Here is a 19,010-nt window from a genome sequence, read left to right on the forward strand (position 1 = left end):
CACGTTTGATAATTTTTTTCGGGCACGTGTTTATCTGAAAATGAAATAAGTTAAGGTAAATAAAGAGAACGGATAAAAGTAAAGCTTTTAAGGTTTCACCAAAGTCATTTTTCTGAAGAGATTAGCTGGACCGCAAGACCATCGATGTTGCTGGAATCTGAAAGCCTTAAATTGGCTTGGTAGCTCACTCTTCACCTACAACAACAATTTTTATTTTATTACGTATATGAATCGAGTAGAATAATAAAAAGAGCTTACATATTATTTCTCATTAATTATATATCATCGCACATGGAATATTTTATCATGTTCAACTTTCCATAAAGTGTGTGCAAAGCAACGACACATGTGACACGAAAATATTAATTAAGATTTGGACTGCCTATATATGAGTCAAGATTTCTTCATTTAAATAACAAAATATAGGTTTGGACACATTAATTCATTAATTAAATGTATATGAGTCCAAGAAAATTGAAAGTACCGCAATGTCGTTGACGAAGACAAATTTCCAACCGTGTAAACCGACACGAACGGCCAAGTCCATGTCCTCAACGGTGGTTCGGTCTTTCCAACCTCCGGCTTCTTCCATCGCTGCCAATCTCCATACACCAGCTGTCCCTGCAAAACTCCAATATATACTGTCTAGTTCCCATATTGAAATAACTCAAGATTTGGAATATAATAATAGATTTCTCAATTTAGTTTTTGGTTAAAATGCAAGATTTGTCATATTTTAAAATATGATTAACTTAATTTATTCAACAAATAAATACAAAAATTAGTGTACATTGTTTGTTTTAACGATTATTAGTTAGAAAACAATACAACTACATAGTATATAGAATATAGTTACAAAAGAATATACATGAGTATAAAATTAGAGAATCTAAGAAATCAAAATATTATCGAAGTTTTTTTCGACCACAACTCACAAGATAAATTATTTAAATAGATGGTGATAAGGATGTACCATTGAAGCCAAAGAAGGCATGTCTAGTGGATCCGGATTCTTGCTCTGCCATGAAATGGTAATTGAGTGACATCTCCTGCATCCTAGTCATCAAGCACTTGTTTGCGTTCACTGCACCAATCAGTGAATCATTCCAACAACCATACATATATTTTATCTCAAAGCTAGTTGATATTAAATTAATATTCTTTAGAAGTTGAGATTTCTGAGAAACATAGACATTAATTACTACGCGCTTCAAAGCGCCATATTGTTGTTTCTATACCAAATTTCCATCGAGCTTGAACAAGAGCGAGCTCGGGATTGTGGACGAGAAATGGGACCGCACGTTGGAGGTAATCGGGCTCTGGCTGGAAATCGGCATCGAAGATGGCAATGTAGTTGCATTGTTTGACGTAGCTATGCCTCATGCCTTGTTTAAGAGCTCCAGCTTTGTACCCATTTCTATTGTCTCTCCTCTCACATTTTATGTTTATGCCTTTGCTTGCCCACTTTCCACACTCCAAGCTCACCATTTCCTGCAATTAATAAACCGCTTGATGTTAATCATTAAGTCATTGTGGTTACAAGAAAAAACACAATGTTTATTACAAGAAAATTATTTGAAAATTAACCGTGACCAAACGGATACAAAAAATATATTTGTTTTTATTGTCTTTCGCATCTAAATTTAATATTAATTATTAATTAAAAAAGTAAAATGTTTATTTAGTTGTAATATGTGAACAAATTTTAATAAGTAATAATTAGCATGTGTTATCAATAAAGTATATGCACCATGATGGTGGGATCAGTGGAATCATCTAAAACTTGAACGATTAGTCGATCCACTGGCCATATGAGTCTGCAAGCTGCACCTATGGATAATTGAAAAACCTGTGTGGATTCAAAATAAAAATAGAAGTTTAAAGGATGCATCATCATAATTGAATAATTCATCAATTCATAGAAAAATTAAACTAGTATTATATATATATACCTCTCGTTCATTGTACATTGGGATTTGGACAAGAACCATGGGATGGTTTTGATCTCCCAGCTCTATGTCCTCTTGCATTGCCTCCCATTTGTAAAACTTTTCGGGTTTGCGTTTAAACAACTTGACGTAGATTACCACAATGTTCATATAAGCACTTTCAACGAAAACTAACAAGGAGATGACCAAACATATAGCCACCAAACATTTGAACATTGGAACTATAATTAGACTCCTCATTTGTCTTAACCACATAGTTTCCATGCGGATATATACTCTTCCCACCATTGTTTTCTATGCTTGAAGCTTTTCGAAAGTCGCAGCTATATCTTTATAACTCCTTCCATGGAACTTGTCGCAAAAGAAATATATGTATTCATTAAAAAGAATGTATTCTTCTCGATCGGAATCAAAATATGGAAGTGAGATAGAGTTATGTAGGAAGAGGAGTGGAATTGGAAATGGTTTTTTTTTTTTGGAAGAGGAGTTAAGTGACTGACTTGAGAGAGATTCTCTCTATCTCTTTATTTTTTTGGCTGGTTGAATTAAAGTACTTTATCTTTCGTTTAGGAAATTCTGTTTTTATATTGATTCGTCGTCGTTTTCCCGATATATGTGGACCAGATCTTAAACATTATCATTAGCTAGCTAGTGGGAACAACAAGATTTGAAAAGGACCAAACAAATTTTCACTCAGTCTCGCTATTTTTATTCAGACTTTTCACGTGCTAGTTTGATACAGTTGAAGATAAATACATTCCATTAACGCGTAGGGAAGCGACAAAATTATAGTAATCCAACTCTTATAAGTAGTGGTAAACATAATCTCGAGAAACAACCACACTATAAAATAACTAGTAGTACTAATTAAACAACACTGTAATTTAGAGAACAGCAACAGTTAATGATCTGTCTCTGAAATTTAATGGCAACTGTATGTAGTCTTTCCTAGTTGCGGAGAAGACGTCTCTCCCGACTTTTAACCAAACACCTCGTACGTAAGATAGAGTAATATTTATGAACGAAAACATGGTTTTACTATTTAATGCCTCAAACAAAAGTTCAGTGACTGACTGATTTGAAAAAGTATTATTAGTTGTATATACTGTTCTCTTGTGTAGCTTACATTTGAATAGCTAAATACTCTACATACTTTCTATGTACATTCATTCATTGATTAATCAATAATACAAGTTTAATTCCTCTTAATTCAATCTCTGAGTTTAGTAATTATCTTTCAAATGGTGTGCGTATTGCATTGAATGTTTTAGTTGTTATAAAATTGTTAGTGCTAAATTTGGATTTTTAAAATTGTAAATAAATTAATACATGAAATGTAACAGCAACAACTACGCAAGAAATAAGTACGTACTTCTATGTTCCATTTTTATAATCAAAAGCTATTTGAAAAATAGTATTCCAAGATGAGGGTAGTAACTTATTCCCTCTACACATATATATACATATATGTATCAATGTATCCTTTATACAAATACAGTGTCCACTGTCCAATAATATTGACGACAAACGCAAATGGAATTGGCCTGTAATATTAATCAAGGGAAAGCAAGAAATGAAGAGTCAGATCTGGAATGTGTCTTTGCACAACCACAAAAAAAAATATATAGATATATATGTCAGACTAGACTTTTGTCCCTTTCATAAGCAAGGAGGCGCAAATGTCAACTACTTAACACGAGTCGTATAGTTAGGTGCAGTGTAGTCCACGCGCTCTACCGAATCGGTTTATAGCGAGTAGTGTTTAACCGAGCCGAGCTGACCTGTGTATGCATCAAGATAATTAAGGCCCATTAATACATGGGCTATTGGATTGGGTCTATTAAGAAACGGGAAGCTGAATTGAACAATCTAAATAAATATGATACAAAACTCCCCCAATCAGGCAATCAAGGACCCAACCGAAACACAGAAACAAAATACTACGATGGGGAGTTGGTTACAGATGATTAATCATTTCAAGAATATATTTCTCAATGTGGTATATTTCCTCATAGATTCATTTTTGATATCTATAACTTCAAGAAAGTCGCAACTTAAAATTTTAAAATATGACCATTTCGTGTTAATGTTTTGTAATAAAGTACTTATTCATATTGTGTCTTCAAAAGCTAACAGACAAAACCAATTTTTTAATATTCGATTTCATTGGACAACTACTAGATAGACGAAGTCTAAAAACTATTACTTGACGGAAGAAAAGAAATAGACAAACTTTAAGAAGAAGCAACTGTGTGTCTCCTCCTCATACCCACCTATTTTATCATTTTGCCCTCCACAGACTAAATCCCAAATCATTTTTCTTCATATTGGCTTTACAGAGCCGTTGAGAAAATTTCAAAACCCCTTTATAAATTATATGTTACACGCCAAGAAAAATACTATAATATGGTTTACCCCATGTGGTAAGTTTGTCTTGTTCTATTCAAATATTCACTAGATGACTAGATCAGATCTAATGATTTAAACTCGAACATTTGTTTTGTTTTGATAATAATATTCATAAACTCTAATTAAGATAATTAAATCATAGAGAGGAAATATTATTTATATTCGCAGTAAGAATCAAAAAACGGACATGGAAAATAATCAAATATGACAATTTAAACCTGTAAGATCTCCTTTTCTTTTTGGTCGTAGATGTCATAAATGTTTGATATCTTTGTAAGAAAATCAAACAGAGTCTTTAACTAAAAAGAAAATAAAACAGAGAAAAAGAACAAAAAAGGAAAGGTTTATCACTTTATTGTTCAGGAATAGAAAGCAGGACAGGTCGCCACGGTTTTCTCAAAATCCTGAATCGAAATGATTGAACCGAACCGGAGGAACCGAATCGCCGAGCCGTTAATCCCCTCCCGTCACCGTTAGAAGTAACGGAGCCGACGTTTAACGGCGAAATCCTGCTCCTCACTTCTCCACTGTCGTCTATCTCTTCTCTACCTTTGAACGGCGGCGATGGCGATGTGACCAACAGCTCTTTCAATTTACGCCTAGCACGATTGTTTACCCTCTTCTTTTTCCCGGAATTACAATCCGATTCCGGCGATTCCTCGAGGATCTGACGGAGATTGCGTCTGCGACAGTCGGAGCTCTTTTCGAACAACATCCGCAGGGTTTTGCGTCGCCGGAGATTGAATACAGGGCTCTTCGTCGGACTCGTTGAGGGTTTACAAGCGGCGGATTTATCCAAGCTACGGTTTGCCGCGAAAAGCTTGAATTTGTTGTGTAGGCCGGAGAGTGACATCGTGAGATCCAACGGTGGATCGAGACGATCGCGAATTTGCCGCCCGATCGTTCTTCTTCCCTTTACTTTTTTTTTTTTTTTTAACTTCTCTGTGACAATTATAGGAAATGCGATAAGTTAGCAACTTAGTAACGGCGAAGTATTTATATAAATGCATTTTTAAAATAATGTATAGGGATAGACTTACAGATTTAACTATATTTGGTAAACTCTTACCGAACTCATTAATTTATCCAATCTCTTTATACATCTACATTTAAAATTATGTTATTTTGTAATCCGGAGAATTTTCGTTTGTGAAGAAAAAATTTCAAGTAATTAGTCGCTACTTGCTATAGTTGATTTCCGATATTATATTTGTGCGACTCTTAATATTAAAAATATTTGATATCCATCGGATTAGTCCAATTAATTTTAACAGTATATCGGATAGAAGTTTAATTTTGAGATCCTTTGTAACCGAAACGTCTATTCTAAGTTCTAAACCACGCCCACGAGGCCCTCTCTCAATTTGTCATTTAACGGATTTAAGCAACCGAAAGCCTAAGCACGCGTGTGAGGCCCACTCAAATTATTATTATATATACACGAAAAAGCCCAAATTATGTGGTCTACAATCTAGCGATTTTGTCATCACGCGCTTTCAGTGTGCTTTTTGTTTCTCGTCACACTTGGCGATTTTAGCAAGTGTATCAGAATATGCGGTCCAAATGTTATTTACTCGTCTAATCCCAGTACATTCTTCCTCAAGTCTTATCGAAAATGCTTGAACAAAAGAAAAACCATAAAAAAACGTTTGAAATATATATTGGACGCCCAAATAATTTCAAGAATTCGCATTGAAAATTCAAATCACTATGTTTTTTATTCATATGCTTCACAATCCGAGAGAATAAGAAACTGCATTCGGTACAAAAGTAAATACTATTTATACTCTATATAGACAGTTCACGAAGGGGCAAGGGATAGAACAAAATTGCCCACGCTCTAGCTATTAAAAAATCATAATTCTTTTGATGGATGTAATCTCACTCTTCTTCCTATGTAAAAACAATAGTTAAACGAGAAGATGGAAACAAAATTCAGCAAGCCAAAAAACCAAAGAACGTGAATTTATTTCTGCGTGTATTAAGAATATATGTATATATATGTAAATAGAAATATATTAAAAGAAATAAAATAATCTGGATTATATTTGGATTAGTGATTTTGTGGCGGTGTCTCATCTTGATTCTTGGCTTTACTTCTAAGCATCTCAGTGAAATTGCCTCTCATGATACGTCTGAATCTTGTGTCTTCAGTCGCAGGAGCCACCGCTTTCGGTGAATCAGGTCCCTGAAGTGTAGGTGATGAAGGTGCAACCGTGGTGGTTTCGGTTGCTTCTTTCTTACCTAATAAGCCACCTTCTCCAAAGAGGCTCGTTACAGATGATGCAATCCCTAAGTGAGCACCCATGGCTTTGCCGATTGCTTCAAGTGTCCCACCTGATCTCTCCTTCAATATGATCTCTAAAGCTTCCTTATGAGCTGGATCAAGCGCCTCTGGATCTTTCAATAGGTTTTGAATTGTTGGAAGGAGGTATTCTCGGACACTTGTTTGAGACAGATCTTCACAAACATGTTTCAAACAAAGACGAGTTAATTGTGGAACATTGAAACATGTAAGAAGAAGAAGAAAGTTTTGATTTTGATTCTCTTACCGGTTGCATCGAGTGCGCGAATGGCTTCGCAGAAAGCGTTAGCTCTCTCTCGGCGACGGATTACGTCTGTTGAAGAGCTTGGACTTGCTGAAAGCTGGAATATCTTGGACAACAGATAATCTCGAAGCCGTTCTGTTGTGTGTGGAATTGCAACTATGAGTGCACGAATGACTGCGATTATGGCTTCATGAGAACCATCTTCGAGAAAAGCATCCATCTGGACTAGGATTTTATCAACAATCTGCATCATATCCAATTAAATTAGCGCATAAGTATTAGACCTTTAGATAATTCGAGGGTTTATTATGCATTAGTGCATCACCATGTCGACTTTGAAATGTTGTGCTACCGATCCAAATGCATCTATGCTTGCGTACTTCACATTTAGGTTTTGGTCTGACCCAAGAGTGATCAAGGCAGGTAAAACATTGCCAGAGGCAACCTTTGCGTCAATGTATGGAACCTGTTGCGCAAGTTAATAACAAAACTCTATCAAGACAATATTGGGAAAAACAGAGAAATTTTATGCTGTTGAGAAGCTTACGATGGTCTTCAACAATTTAGCAGCGTTGATTTTGAGTTCTGCAGTGGAATCGACGACCATTTCCCACAAAATGCCGAATATCATGTTATGGTGTTCTTCAAATGTGCTGCAATGTTTTAGGAGTTCATTGGTAAGAAGAAGCAGCTCCAGGAAACAAACATAAACAATGGTAGCTTAGGAAAACGCACCAGAGGAAGCGGACCGCATCCAAAACCTCGTTACTGTGCTTTGATAACTGGTTTTCCTTTGTTTTTCTCTCGAGTAAGAGTTGTCGTAAGAAGTTTGTTAACTCTTCACGTTTACTTGGTGCACCAAGAACTCCTGCCAAAAGAAGCGGTAGAATACATAGAGTGGCAAGTCTATTAGCTACAGCAGTTCTTGGTTTTAGGCCTGAAGAAAGGAAACAAGAATCTTCGTCAGCTCGTGTTTTAGAAATGTCTGTGCCGTTATAAATTCAGCAATTAGGTAACCTTTTATCCTCGGATGGATTGCAGAAGGTAAATACCGAAGATCAGCCTCATCATCTCCAACGGCCACTAAGAACACAGGTAACTCAATGTCGGTTAGGTACGAAATTCCAAAACGTTCAGACACAGCCAAGAGAAACTGCAAATCAGTGCAGAGATGTTTAAAATAATATTGGTGTTAATAACCCTAGGATCAATAGCAGATAAGAGAACAGGAGCAAAATACAATCCAGACCTTTGTTATCCGATTTCTCAAATGGTCTTCTTTCTGGGGTAACATGCATGCCAATTGTAACAAGTTGGCAAAGCAATCAATATGCATCCATTCAAACATAGGCCACTCAGAACGTCCCCTGGTCACAAATTCTAGTCAGATAAGACGTCGTATGATTACGTACAATAAGATATCAGAAACTAGAAAAACTTTTTGTCGTCAAGAGTTGAGTGGGTGAAGAAGCTTACTCGGCATAAGTCTCAAGCAAGGAAACCGAGAATGCAGATTCCTCTGACTTTGAGATAGAAGAAAATGGGCATGTTTCGATTGCCTTCTGGTGTACATCTGGAAGCAACTCCATGAGCATTCTTAGTAGGACATCAATGTTCCATCGCTCCCGTTCACCTAGGACTCGTAGGTGAGACTCCAATGACCCTTCAACTCCAGAAAGGGGTGGGCAGTGCTGCAAATGAAAATGACTTCAAAGGGCTATTGCAAAAAACCACGCTCAATCACAGTCTTAAATTGGGAGCTGTATGAAATCTATACCTGAGCAGAGCTCAATGTGTGAGAAAGAAGAACCCTCAAGATATGATCCAGCCTGTTACCCCATTTTATCACTGCAGGAAGTAATTCTTTCAATGTGGTTTCAACAACCAGGCCAGATGGATCGCATATCAACTGAAACATCATCTCCTCAACCTAATAAACAAACAAAAAACTGGTGTTGTACCATTTTTCGTTTTATATCAATAGTAACTGATCTTTTATGCTTTTTGTTTTATGTCAACTTAAAATGCTCCCTTCTCATATAAATTCTGTTATTACTCTGCAGCCATGTCAGTCATATACTAAGTCAGAATTCTTTTCCAGAGTTGCTACGAACCAAAATTGATGAAGCTAACCTTGAAATATTTGTCTGTGTTTGGAAACAGAGGAAGCAACAACGCAAGATTATGAGCGGCAGCCTCCCGAACAACGGTCGCTGAATCTTCTATAAGCTGTTGTACGATTGACAAAATAAGAGAGTCGCGTATCTCAGGGCGGACATACTCTGCAAGCTCCCCACATGATTGAGCAACTAACAGCCTGCGTTCTTCATACGTATGATTTATCTGATATAGACACAACCAGCATGTAACCGCACATATCAAGAAAAGAACACAAATTGTTTAGAGCGGAGACAGACAACTTGTAAAGGCAACAGTAGCAATTACCTGTTCCCAGCACTGTGGAAGTAATTCTGTTTCTGTTCTCATTTCCCCAACATTCCTCGATAGGCTAACACAAGCCTGGGATAAACAGTAAAAGGCCCCAAGCTCAAAACCTTACCGGTCTAAATTATGCAAAAACAAAGCTTCTACGTTAAATCAGTAACCTACGTCCATAATAATCTGCCTCTGCTGCTCATCTGGACGTTTGATCAGGTTGAATAGTGTATGGGTCAAGGAGTCTCTTGTACCGCTAACTGGATGCCGCTCAATCGCACACATCATCAGAGGAAGGAGTTCCTATCGGTTAAGCAAATCCGATCAGTAATATTCCATCAACGGTATTGACTGGTAAAAAATTGAAAAAACGCAGCCCTACCTCTCGATGGTTTATCAGAACATACGGAACAATCTTCGGCAAAGAATCTGCAAGTATCTGAATGGTTCCTAAACCCTGTAACAGAATGAGGAAAAAGGTTTTCAAATAGCAAATATAACAGTTTGTTAACACAGCACTAATAGCATAGCGTATAGAAAGCAGACAGCTACATGGACCTCTACCAGTTTTGTTGATGACAAGACAGGTGCCTTTCAAAAGAATTCTAGATCATTAGTAAAATAGTGAAAATAACAGAGCATTCACGATGGATGAAGAAATACTCCAAATCATGATCGGGACTTACCATTTCCTCAGACGCAGCTTCACCATTTGCAGTTTCCGATTTTGAATTGGAACCACGACCAATTTCAGAATCCACTTTCAAGATGCTTTCAAGGTGTCTGGATGAAAAATCACCATTTGATGGACTTAACAAATAGTTGGAGACTTCTTTCTGGTTCTCGAAAGTACTATTCAAGGCTTTATAGGATACATTGCTGGCCTCTGCTGCCACCTCTCTTTGAACGGGGATTATATTCTTAACCTCTTCTTCCACCAGACCGTCTTCTATCTGCGTGTGCCCTTTCTCAACAGATATAAAACTCCCAGAAATCAAACTACCATCTTTTTCCATTGTTGGTTTCTCAACTTCCTCTGGTAAAGAGCTTATCTGTTTCTCAACAATTTCAACGGACTGAGATTGCATACCATCACCTTCACTAGCTGACACATGTTGACCAGCACGAGACCCTTCTATATGCATTTTAAGAGAAGTGATCTCAGCTCTGCAGTCATTGAGAGTCCTCCTCTGATGCTCTGAGGATTGCTTCAAACTTTGCACCTGAATACTATCAGTGTCCTTTCAGGTATTTACGTTTCCAGATATGAAAATGCATGCTTCTTTACGAAATCCAGTCTATAAAGAAAATACCTGCTGTTCCTTGTCCCTAAGATCCTTCTGAAGTGATTCCGTAGATTTGTTAAAAGCACAGATCTGCTCTTCGAAATTTTCTTTGCTTTTAAGTAGCCCAACCTTTTCTTTGTTTAGCTTCTCAATCTCTTTTTTCAGTGATTCATTCTCCTGAAGCATTGCTATTTTCTCCTGCATCCAAAAGTTGTGAACCATGAGAAACTCCAATTCATAATGCATAAAGAACATTTTGGTGGATTTTTATTCTCGTCGATCCTCAAAGTGCAACTTAAATGGCAATATGATTCTCAAACAAAAAAGTTCCATTTAAAAACAAGATCCCGTTCTACATATTCACCTCACAATCGGAATATCATCAAATAAATAGAAAGTAACTAAAGGAAAAAACGCAGAGGGAAAAGGAGAGAAATCTGAGTTCTATAAAAGACCATGAAGTCAAAAATATAAGTTTCAAGGTATTGATCTTTCTGACAGCATCAGTTCAATTTTAAGTCTGTGCATGCAAATTAAGCTATCAGTATCTGACCTCAGCTGCCTCTGAAGTTGATGAAAGATACTGATAGTAATAATAGCGCAAGGCATCAGGCACGCGAGCTGGGCTGTCCGGCCAAACGTCCAAGTTCTGGTCTGTCACCTGAGATAAACAGATCATACGTAATATTTATGGAGCTGTTCTAAATACAATATCAGCACAGTCAATAGGTCATAAACTTCTGTTTTCTCCTTCTGGAGTTGGAGATAATTCAGACCCTAAACTTTGTTCTGGTGAGTAAATAGAAAAATTATCCCAAAACCTAAGGAATTTAAGAACTCTTATCCAAACACAAGACAGTGTCAGCAGCTTAGAAATTTTTCTTTCTGAATTGGAGAAAACATACAAAGCCAAATGCTATTTTTCAACAAAGTAGAGGTCAATTTCTTCTCTTTTCTTGAGATTTTGAAGTGTAGAAAAAAATTAATATTCATAAGAAACAAAATTCTATACAGCTTCACCATAACGAGTTACAAAAGCTAAATAGCTACAAAATTGGAAAATTACAATAAACTGAATAAGCTACTAAAAAGATCCTGTTAATTATAAGTTCTAAGTTATTTCTCATTTAAAAATTTTAAGGTGAAGTGGCAGTGAGCCACAGGCAAAACACCAAAGGCTAATCAAGGTTCCAAAATGGTGTTTGCGTCAATCGGGTCAAAACAAAGATAAGAACAGGATACAATAATTTTAGACAAGGGAGATCTCAGTAAGCACAAAAAGGTGTAAACATATAGACATAAGATTAAGATACCTCCTCATAAAATGTCATTGCGGTAAGTCTATAACCTGCTAGAAGAAGATATTCTTTAACTGCACAGTTTAAGTCTCGACGTTCATTGTTATTCAAAGGTCCTATATCAGTGAAGGAAAAATCTTTCTTTTTCCGTTGAATTTCTGGCCTGTTGTCTCCAAACTCATCTGCGTCCAGCTCTGCGAAATAATAGACAGCACAGGATATAGTTTGGTGAATTTGTTGCTACCATTCTGGCGAGCGATGAAATAACAAAAAAAACTAACTAATATGACTAATAAATGATGCTTGCATAAAGTATACTTATGCAGAAAACAGCTCCATGAAGAAAAATAAAAGAGAAAAGGAGATGGATAACGAATGAGAACTGAAAGCTAGATCAGCAACTATACTTATTGCACAAAAAAATCAAGATAAATTCAAGTTTCTGCACTTGAAACTAGACATCTGAAGCTGGAGCATTTTACTTAGGTAGACTCCCAAATTGGTCGATCTATTTCTACAACCCTAGTTACAGGCTTTATGGCATGAAGCATGAACTGATTGTTTATGTACACACGTGTATCTAAATAGAAGAATTACTATGAGAAGAGAGAGAGTAGAATAACTGTTTCAGTATAAAACTACCTCTTTCCTTGTCAACCGAACAATCAGATTTCTTCTGTCCTTCAGTTTTCAACCTTGCAATATCCTCCTGTGCTAGACGAAATTCATATTCACTGATAGCTAGCTTCTCCGATAACGCTTCTTTCTCCTCCAACAAACTTTGTGGGTCCGCAACTGCATTGCAGGGTAACAATTACTAGCTACCAACCATGTTGTTTAAGAAAGCCTGAAGCTAAACCAAAACAAAACTACATAAATGCAAATACTCATGATGCAACACAGGATAAGACATTGGATGTTCTTGGTCATAACATCACTCAACAAGCTGAACCATCACTCTTCAAAAATCCTTTAATTATATTTTTATACAGCTTCGACTATGGACAAGAACATTAAACTGCATGCAAAACAGAAACTTGACTTCACCCCGTTTATGCTTTGCACAATTTGGTAAACCTGTTCATGACCCAACCTTTACACTTTTAACTGCTTTCTGTATCGAGTAAGAGCAAAACAAGGGAGGTGATTTCTTCAGTTCACATTATACAACAGATCCTCAAAAAGATCCCTAAAACGTGACGCAGCTCAACCATACTGACAAGGACGATGTGACAATTTAAGTAACAAACAGAACAAAATAGCAATGTGAGGCGGATATTCACCAGCGAGTACACATTACAAACGCGAGGCGAAGAATTGGCGAACCTCGAATCGAATTATACCGAGAAATCTGATCGGGAGGGAAACGGGAAGGATCAGAGAAGAACTCCTTAAGACGAATAGCTTGGGCATCGCGGCCATCGTCGAGGAGCTCGTGAAGAAGCTCAAACGCCGTCAAGAGGTAGTTCTCCTCCATCAGGAAGTTCACAACAAAGTTGCACAACGACGATCGCTCCGCGTCCATAATTTGTTTCTTCTTCTTGCGCAGGAACCCTAAAACCCAATCAGAGGAAACACCTCCTTCGTTCCAATGTCACCGTGCATTCGGAAAGAGAATTCAAAAATTTCTCTCTCGATTTGATCTGATGCGGGATCGTTTTCGATTCGCCAGATCGTGTCGGTGTTCTCGCCGAGGAATCTCTCCGGAAGGGAGTGACGGTGGTAGGAATCAAGTGCAACGGTGTAGTGGTACATTAGCGTGGAACTAATTAAATCGGAGATTCCGATTGAGTAGATAGTGAGCTAAAAGAGACACATGGACGGTTCAGATCCCAAGATCCGATAGGCAAATTCGTCGTGTGTGCGTGCGTGCCTAGGCGATTTCATAGATGCTCGAGAAAAGTCAACGGCAGACGATTCCATTGGTTTTTTCTAGCGAAAATAATAAATTTAACTTGAAAAAGTGTTTAGTCTTTTTGTTTAATGCTGCTAAAAAAGAGAAGAAAAAGGCTAAATTACAACTATTGCGAATGTCAGAATTTTGCAAAACTTCATAATGTTTACGAGATATATCAAATTAATGAAGGAAAAATGTCATTAACTCAATAAGACTACGGGATGACACAATTGTTTAGCTAACTTAGCAAATTGAAGAGCAATAGATCAAACGATTTATATAATTATTCTACGGCTCACCAATAAATTCTTACCGGACCGAAAAAAGTAACCATGCATCTTACAAGTAGTTTTTACAGAAACAATATTTATAAATTGGTATCTGAAAAGATAAAAAACTTGTAAACTTAATAAATAAATAAAACATAAGATCATCATCATCATGTGATTGTGACGTATACGTAGTAGTTGTTCAGTGTTATAAAAAACAATATGATTTAATTCCTAACTTGATTCAGAAGACATTTATCATAAAACTGTAGTGATAAAATAAACACGAAGGTTTACAGCTTGATCACTTTAAACTTGAAGCGTTACCATACTTTATAGATCAGACGTTCAGAACCACTTACGATTTCAATAATTTAATTATTACTTTTATTTTTTTAAATAATTACTTTTAATTAAAAATATATAAAATTGAATTGTGTATCAAGAACAAAAGCTGTTCTTTCATCCCGTATGTCGATCATCTTGTGTGTCCGTTACTCCATTTATAGCCAAAGAGTATAGTTAAATTTTTTTAGTAAACTTTTAGACGTTGTAAATGATTGATGGAATTATAAAAATAACAATTTTTTTCAGTTTTTCAATCATATTTCAGGCTATAAATCCACCTAAAATCTACAGTTTAAATAGCCATATTTTTGTTTGTTCATATAAATATATTTTAAGTTTTTTTCTTACAACAAAAAAGACACAATGGAAAACATGCAGATCAAATCTAAGGTGATTAATTTACCGTTATATTCCAACTAATTATCTATTTAATCGTTTACTCTAACGTTTTTTCTCATGATATTTTACCAAAAAATAATATATATAACGGTTATACGTTACAAATCACAACAAACTTTCTTCAAAAAGTCACCAGTTACACCTAAAAAGAATACCAAAATTGTTATGATCATGTTGATAATCGCAATGAACATTTGTATTATCACATAACGTCCTATAACATGATATCGTATCTGAAAATAAATTTAAATAACTTTTCTTCATGGCTCGATTTTAAAGTGCAAGAGAAGAAATCTCGATAGTATTACTTGGTAGGTTCTTAAAATGACCGGTAATATAATATTAAACCGGCCAATAACGACGTTAAGTTATGGTATTTGGTGAGTTAGCATGTTTGATGTTTGATCATGTACTTTCCTAATATTCAATCAACCAATGGTACAAAAACCTAACTTTGCCTTACGACAGCTTGTCTTTCGAGCAACATCCTATATAGACCGTCGGTTACGCACTTTACTCGCTTACTTTGTATGGCAATAGTATTATCTTATTGCGAGTTGATCAGAGAATTAAGGAAAATTATACTATATCTTATATCTTATTGCGTTATTTCGCAATAACATTACATTTATTGTGAATAAAATTGTTAAGTTTTCGGTTTCGGCTATAAACGAGATAATGATTTATATCGACTATCTCTAGCTCGTAAAAATGAAAAAAATCACGGAGGTGTTCTTCAAATATTACGGAGGTTTGTAGTTAATTCATGTTGTTTAAATGTCTTTGTTTGTTCACAGAAAAATGGCTTTTCTTACGGGAGATATACATCAAAACATGGGGTTTAATTAATAAATCCGTCAAATAATTTTATAACAAACGAATTAAACAAGAGATAGATTAAAAAAAAGATAGGTTAAAGTTAAACAGTTGGCCATGGTTGCTTACGGAGTAGTACTATAATTAATCAAAGATTTGATTTATATAATCAATGAGAATACAGAACACTCCAACTCAAGTCAACTCTTCTTGTATATATATAAAGAGAGAGATATTCCTACTTGTAACGCACAAGCACAAGAGAGAAAAAAATATCAAAGACATCTGTTGCGGAGAGAGAGAGAGATAGAGAGAGAAAGTGAAGATGTCGATAGCTTTGCTTTTGACCTCGCCGGCGATGAAGCAGAAGCCGGCCGCGATAACTTCTCCTCACCATGGCTTGGGATCCTCTACTTCTCGTCCTCTTCGAGTTTCTTGTGTCGCCACGAACCCTGCTAGGTACAATTTCTTCGCCTTTTTTTTTGTGTTTTTTTAATACTTATTTTAGATCTTAAATTCCATTTTTCCCCCTTTTTTGTTTTGTTGTATATACATGAACACAAGAATATAACTCTTAAAGGGGTAACCTGAATATCATTATCGATTTCTTGTTTTCTATCATGTAATTATGCGGATCTATATCATTTCTTCAATTTCAAAACACAACATAACAAAAAAAAACTATTCTGCAGTTATCTTCTCTCAGTTGAGTTTGACGTTTTATTACATATCTTTGTAACTCATGATCGGAGGTCTTAATGTTTATTATATACATGAGCACAAACACTTAACGTTTAGTTAAAGTCATTATCGTTAATTTTAAATGGGACTAGAATAATGTTTAAAATACATTGGATTCCATGTATGTCGGCTAATCCCATTATTCGTATCATGATGTCAATTTTTTATTTTCTTTTGGTCCACCTGAAAACTTCTTTTTATATTGCAGAATCACTATACTTTATGTGTGTGTGTACATATGCATTGCTTGGTGTTTGGTTTCACACGAATCATGACATTAGGTGACCTTAAGACTATATATGGAGACAAAGTTTGATTGATTTTCTTATACACAATTTTTAGTGAATCATTTTATGATAAAATTTAAGAAATATTTTTTAGATCATTATGACAGATAACATTTAAATGGAAAATCGGTTAACTACCATTTCTACTTTAATAGTATTAGATGTTGTTTTCACCATTTTACCCACCATGCAAAATTATTTTATAGCTGGCATATTGAATTTCAATAAAATCGATTTTGTCGCAGTATAACCTTCATAAAGTCATTAGAAATCCCAATCTCCAATCTGGAAACAGTGACCCAACGTCTCCACGCTCCACATAAAGCAAACACGAATGGACCGATCATATAATCAAGGAAGTCCTTTTTTATATATGATAAATTTTCAGGCCACAATTAAATGGGATTATATACAAATGATTTTAATAAGATATTAGAACGAGGGACAGGAATTTGAGATTGTTTGAAATGCACACTACACCTATTAGGTTAACAATTAGCATTAATAACTTATATAGATGAATGTAATGGAGTTCGTGTCAAATTGCTTGTTGATAAATGATTACTTTTATATATTTATAGAGTTTTTCCTTTGATTGTACTATTTACCCTTTTATAGTTGTGTACTTCAAAAAGATATCGTAAATCTTTTTATCACGTACGAAGGACCCATTTCTGTTGGTAATTAATTTGATTTTTTTTTGTTTGGTTTTTGATTTTGAATAGGAATAAGAAGGAAACATATAAACAGTTTCGACCAATCAAAGAAGTAAATAACCAAATCACACACACAATACCACAAGAGAAGCTTGAGATCTTCAAATCAATGGAAGGTTGGGCAGAGAACAAACTATTACCTTATCTCAAACCGGTCGAAGAATCATGGCAACCACAAGACTTCTTACCGGCGCCGGAGAACGACGACGAGTTCTTCGAAAAAGTGAAAGAGATCAGAGATCGAACAAAGGAGATCCCCGACGATTACTTTGTGGTTCTTGTCGGAGATATGATAACGGAAGAAGCACTTCCAACGTATCAAACGACGTTAAACACACTTGACGGCGTTAAGGACGAAACCGGTGGGAGTTTATCGCCTTGGGCGGTTTGGATCCGAGCGTGGACGGCGGAGGAAAACCGTCACGGTGATTTGCTTAACAAATATCTCTACTTAAGTGGTCGTGTTGATATGCGACATGTTGAGAGGACTATACAATATCTCATTGGTTCTGGTATGGTAAGTAACATTCGATTTTTTTTTTTTTTTTAATTATATGTTTGGTTTTACTTTATTTTTTTTTTATATTGTTTTTTTTCAAAATTAATATGTAGGATTCGAAATTTGAGAACAATCCATACAATGGATTCATATACACATCGTTCCAAGAGCGAGCGACTTTCATCTCTCACGGGAACACGGCGAGGCTAGCCACGACCTACGGCGATGTAAACCTCGCGAAGATCTGCGGCACGATCGCCGCCGACGAGAAACGGCACGAGACGGCTTACACGAAGATCGTGGAGAAGCTATTCGAGATCGATCCCGACGGATCGGTTCAGGCGCTAGCGAGCATGATGAAGAAGCGAATCACGATGCCGGCTCATCTTATGCACGACGGGAGAGATAACGATCTTTTCGATCACTACGCCGCCGTGGCGCAGCGAATCGGAGTTTATACAGCGGCGGATTACGCTGGGATTCTCGAGTTTCTGCTGCGGCGGTGGAAGGTGGAGAGTTTGGGTTTGGGGTTGTCAGGGGAAGGAAGGAGAGCACAGGATTATCTGTGCACCTTGCCGCAGAGGATCAAGAGGTTAGAGGAAAGGGCCAACGTTAGGGTCAAACTTCGGTCAAAATCCTCTGTTTCGTTTAGCTGGGTTTTTGGTAGAGATGTGGAGCTATAGTCAGATCTTATAATAAACAGAAAAAATAACCCAAACAAATATATAAATAAATCATGTTTGTGACTTGGTAATTTGGTATAATGCGTGCGAGTAACAGAACTATCTATCAAAATTTTATTTTAAGTAGTAAAGTGACTGTATATTATTATGTACGTCGTTTATTCTGTTTTGCCGTCTGAGTAAAAAAAAAATTATTCATGTTTAACTTTAGTTGTGAATTTTGTAATAAACTCTATCAATTTTATTTTACGTTAGTAAAGTGACTGTATATTATGTACCTCGTTTATTCTGTTTTGCAGTCTGAGTAAATTTTTTTTATTCATGTTTTATTTTAGTTGTGAATTTTGTATTTTACTAATAATTAAGATGTCGGGCTCCAAATCGCCTACTGGATCATATAATAAGTTGGGCCTATTAAAAGTTATTCT

At 36.0% G+C, this 19,010-nt stretch overlaps 4 protein-coding genes across 5 annotated transcripts in view; 1 reads left to right on the top strand and 3 right to left on the bottom strand.

Annotated features, from left to right (window-relative positions):
* The window catches only part of LOC18016735 (probable mannan synthase 11), a 3,636-nt gene extending 1,191 nt beyond the window's left edge, over positions 1–2,445 (bottom strand). The window contains exons 1-6 of the mRNA XM_006400089.2: positions 1,953–2,445; positions 1,751–1,849; positions 1,239–1,491; positions 974–1,084; positions 485–621; positions 100–195 (exon numbers count right to left, since the gene is read on the bottom strand). Coding sequence (XP_006400152.2) covers positions 100–195; positions 485–621; positions 974–1,084; positions 1,239–1,491; positions 1,751–1,849; positions 1,953–2,237 — 981 coding nt within the window. The 5' untranslated portion in view covers positions 2,238–2,445. The remainder of the gene's footprint in view (positions 1–99; positions 196–484; positions 622–973; positions 1,085–1,238; positions 1,492–1,750; positions 1,850–1,952) is intronic.
* A 2,062-nt stretch (positions 2,446–4,507) lies between these two features.
* LOC18016736 lies at positions 4,508–5,319 on the bottom strand. The gene has a single exon (XM_006400090.2). It carries the CDS (start codon positions 5,209–5,211, stop codon positions 4,711–4,713), a length of 501 nt encoding a protein of 166 aa, XP_006400153.1. The 5' UTR covers positions 5,212–5,319; the 3' UTR covers positions 4,508–4,710.
* An 897-nt stretch (positions 5,320–6,216) lies between these two features.
* Positions 6,217–13,667, bottom strand: LOC18016737 (lisH domain and HEAT repeat-containing protein KIAA1468 homolog). 2 transcript variants are annotated; one of them, XM_024155923.1, is made up of 19 exons: positions 13,254–13,667; positions 12,570–12,722; positions 11,943–12,121; positions 11,183–11,290; positions 10,657–10,827; positions 10,030–10,566; positions 9,726–9,800; positions 9,518–9,646; positions 9,353–9,427; positions 9,041–9,250; positions 8,685–8,837; positions 8,384–8,598; positions 8,157–8,274; positions 7,925–8,060; positions 7,643–7,844; positions 7,455–7,560; positions 7,233–7,373; positions 6,911–7,151; positions 6,217–6,818 (listed from the first exon to the last, which is right to left on the bottom strand). In XM_024155923.1, the coding sequence occupies exons 1-19, from the start codon at positions 13,450–13,452 to the stop codon at positions 6,412–6,414; spliced, it is 3,555 nt and encodes a 1,184-aa protein (XP_024011691.1). In that variant the 5' UTR covers positions 13,453–13,667; the 3' UTR covers positions 6,217–6,411. The 2 variants fall into 2 exon arrangements, with proteins under 2 accessions (XP_024011691.1, XP_024011692.1); XM_024155924.1 differs by having other exon boundaries at positions 13,211–13,389.
* Positions 13,668–15,902: 2,235 nt separating this feature from the next.
* On the top strand, positions 15,903–18,829 carry LOC18016738 (stearoyl-[acyl-carrier-protein] 9-desaturase 3, chloroplastic). The gene is made up of 3 exons (XM_006400093.2): positions 15,903–16,115; positions 17,410–17,917; positions 18,013–18,829. The coding sequence occupies exons 1-3, from the start codon at positions 15,982–15,984 to the stop codon at positions 18,580–18,582; spliced, it is 1,212 nt and encodes a 403-aa protein (XP_006400156.1). The 5' UTR covers positions 15,903–15,981; the 3' UTR covers positions 18,583–18,829.
* The last annotated feature ends 181 nt before the right edge of the window (positions 18,830–19,010 follow it).

The sequence above is a fragment of the Eutrema salsugineum genome, unplaced genomic scaffold (assembly GCF_000478725.1).
Source record: "Eutrema salsugineum unplaced genomic scaffold, Eutsalg1_0 scaffold_2, whole genome shotgun sequence".
NCBI lineage: Eukaryota > Viridiplantae > Streptophyta > Magnoliopsida > Brassicales > Brassicaceae > Eutrema > Eutrema salsugineum.

Bases quoted from the DNA above. Each gene is read 5' to 3' on its own strand.
- LOC18016736 (XM_006400090.2), bottom strand. From the start codon at position 5,211: ATGTCACTCTCCGGCCTACACAACAAATTCAAGCTTTTCGCGGCAAAC.
- LOC18016737 (XM_024155923.1), bottom strand. From the start codon at position 13,452: ATGGACGCGGAGCGATCGTCGTTGTGCAACTTTGTTGTGAACTTCCTG. The intron at 9,428-9,517 runs GTAGGTTACTGA...TGTTTATCCCAG, and splicing joins AGAGGCAGATTATTATGGAC to GCTTGTGTTAGCCTATCGAG. The intron at 8,275-8,383 runs GTAAGCTTCTTC...ATTTGTGACCAG, and splicing joins TTGCTTGAGACTTATGCCGA to GGGACGTTCTGAGTGGCCTA.
- LOC18016738 (XM_006400093.2), top strand. From the start codon at position 15,982: ATGTCGATAGCTTTGCTTTTGACCTCGCCGGCGATGAAGCAGAAGCCG. The intron at 16,116-17,409 runs GTACAATTTCTT...GATTTTGAATAG, and splicing joins GTCGCCACGAACCCTGCTAG to GAATAAGAAGGAAACATATA. The intron at 17,918-18,012 runs GTAAGTAACATT...ATTAATATGTAG, and splicing joins ATCTCATTGGTTCTGGTATG to GATTCGAAATTTGAGAACAA.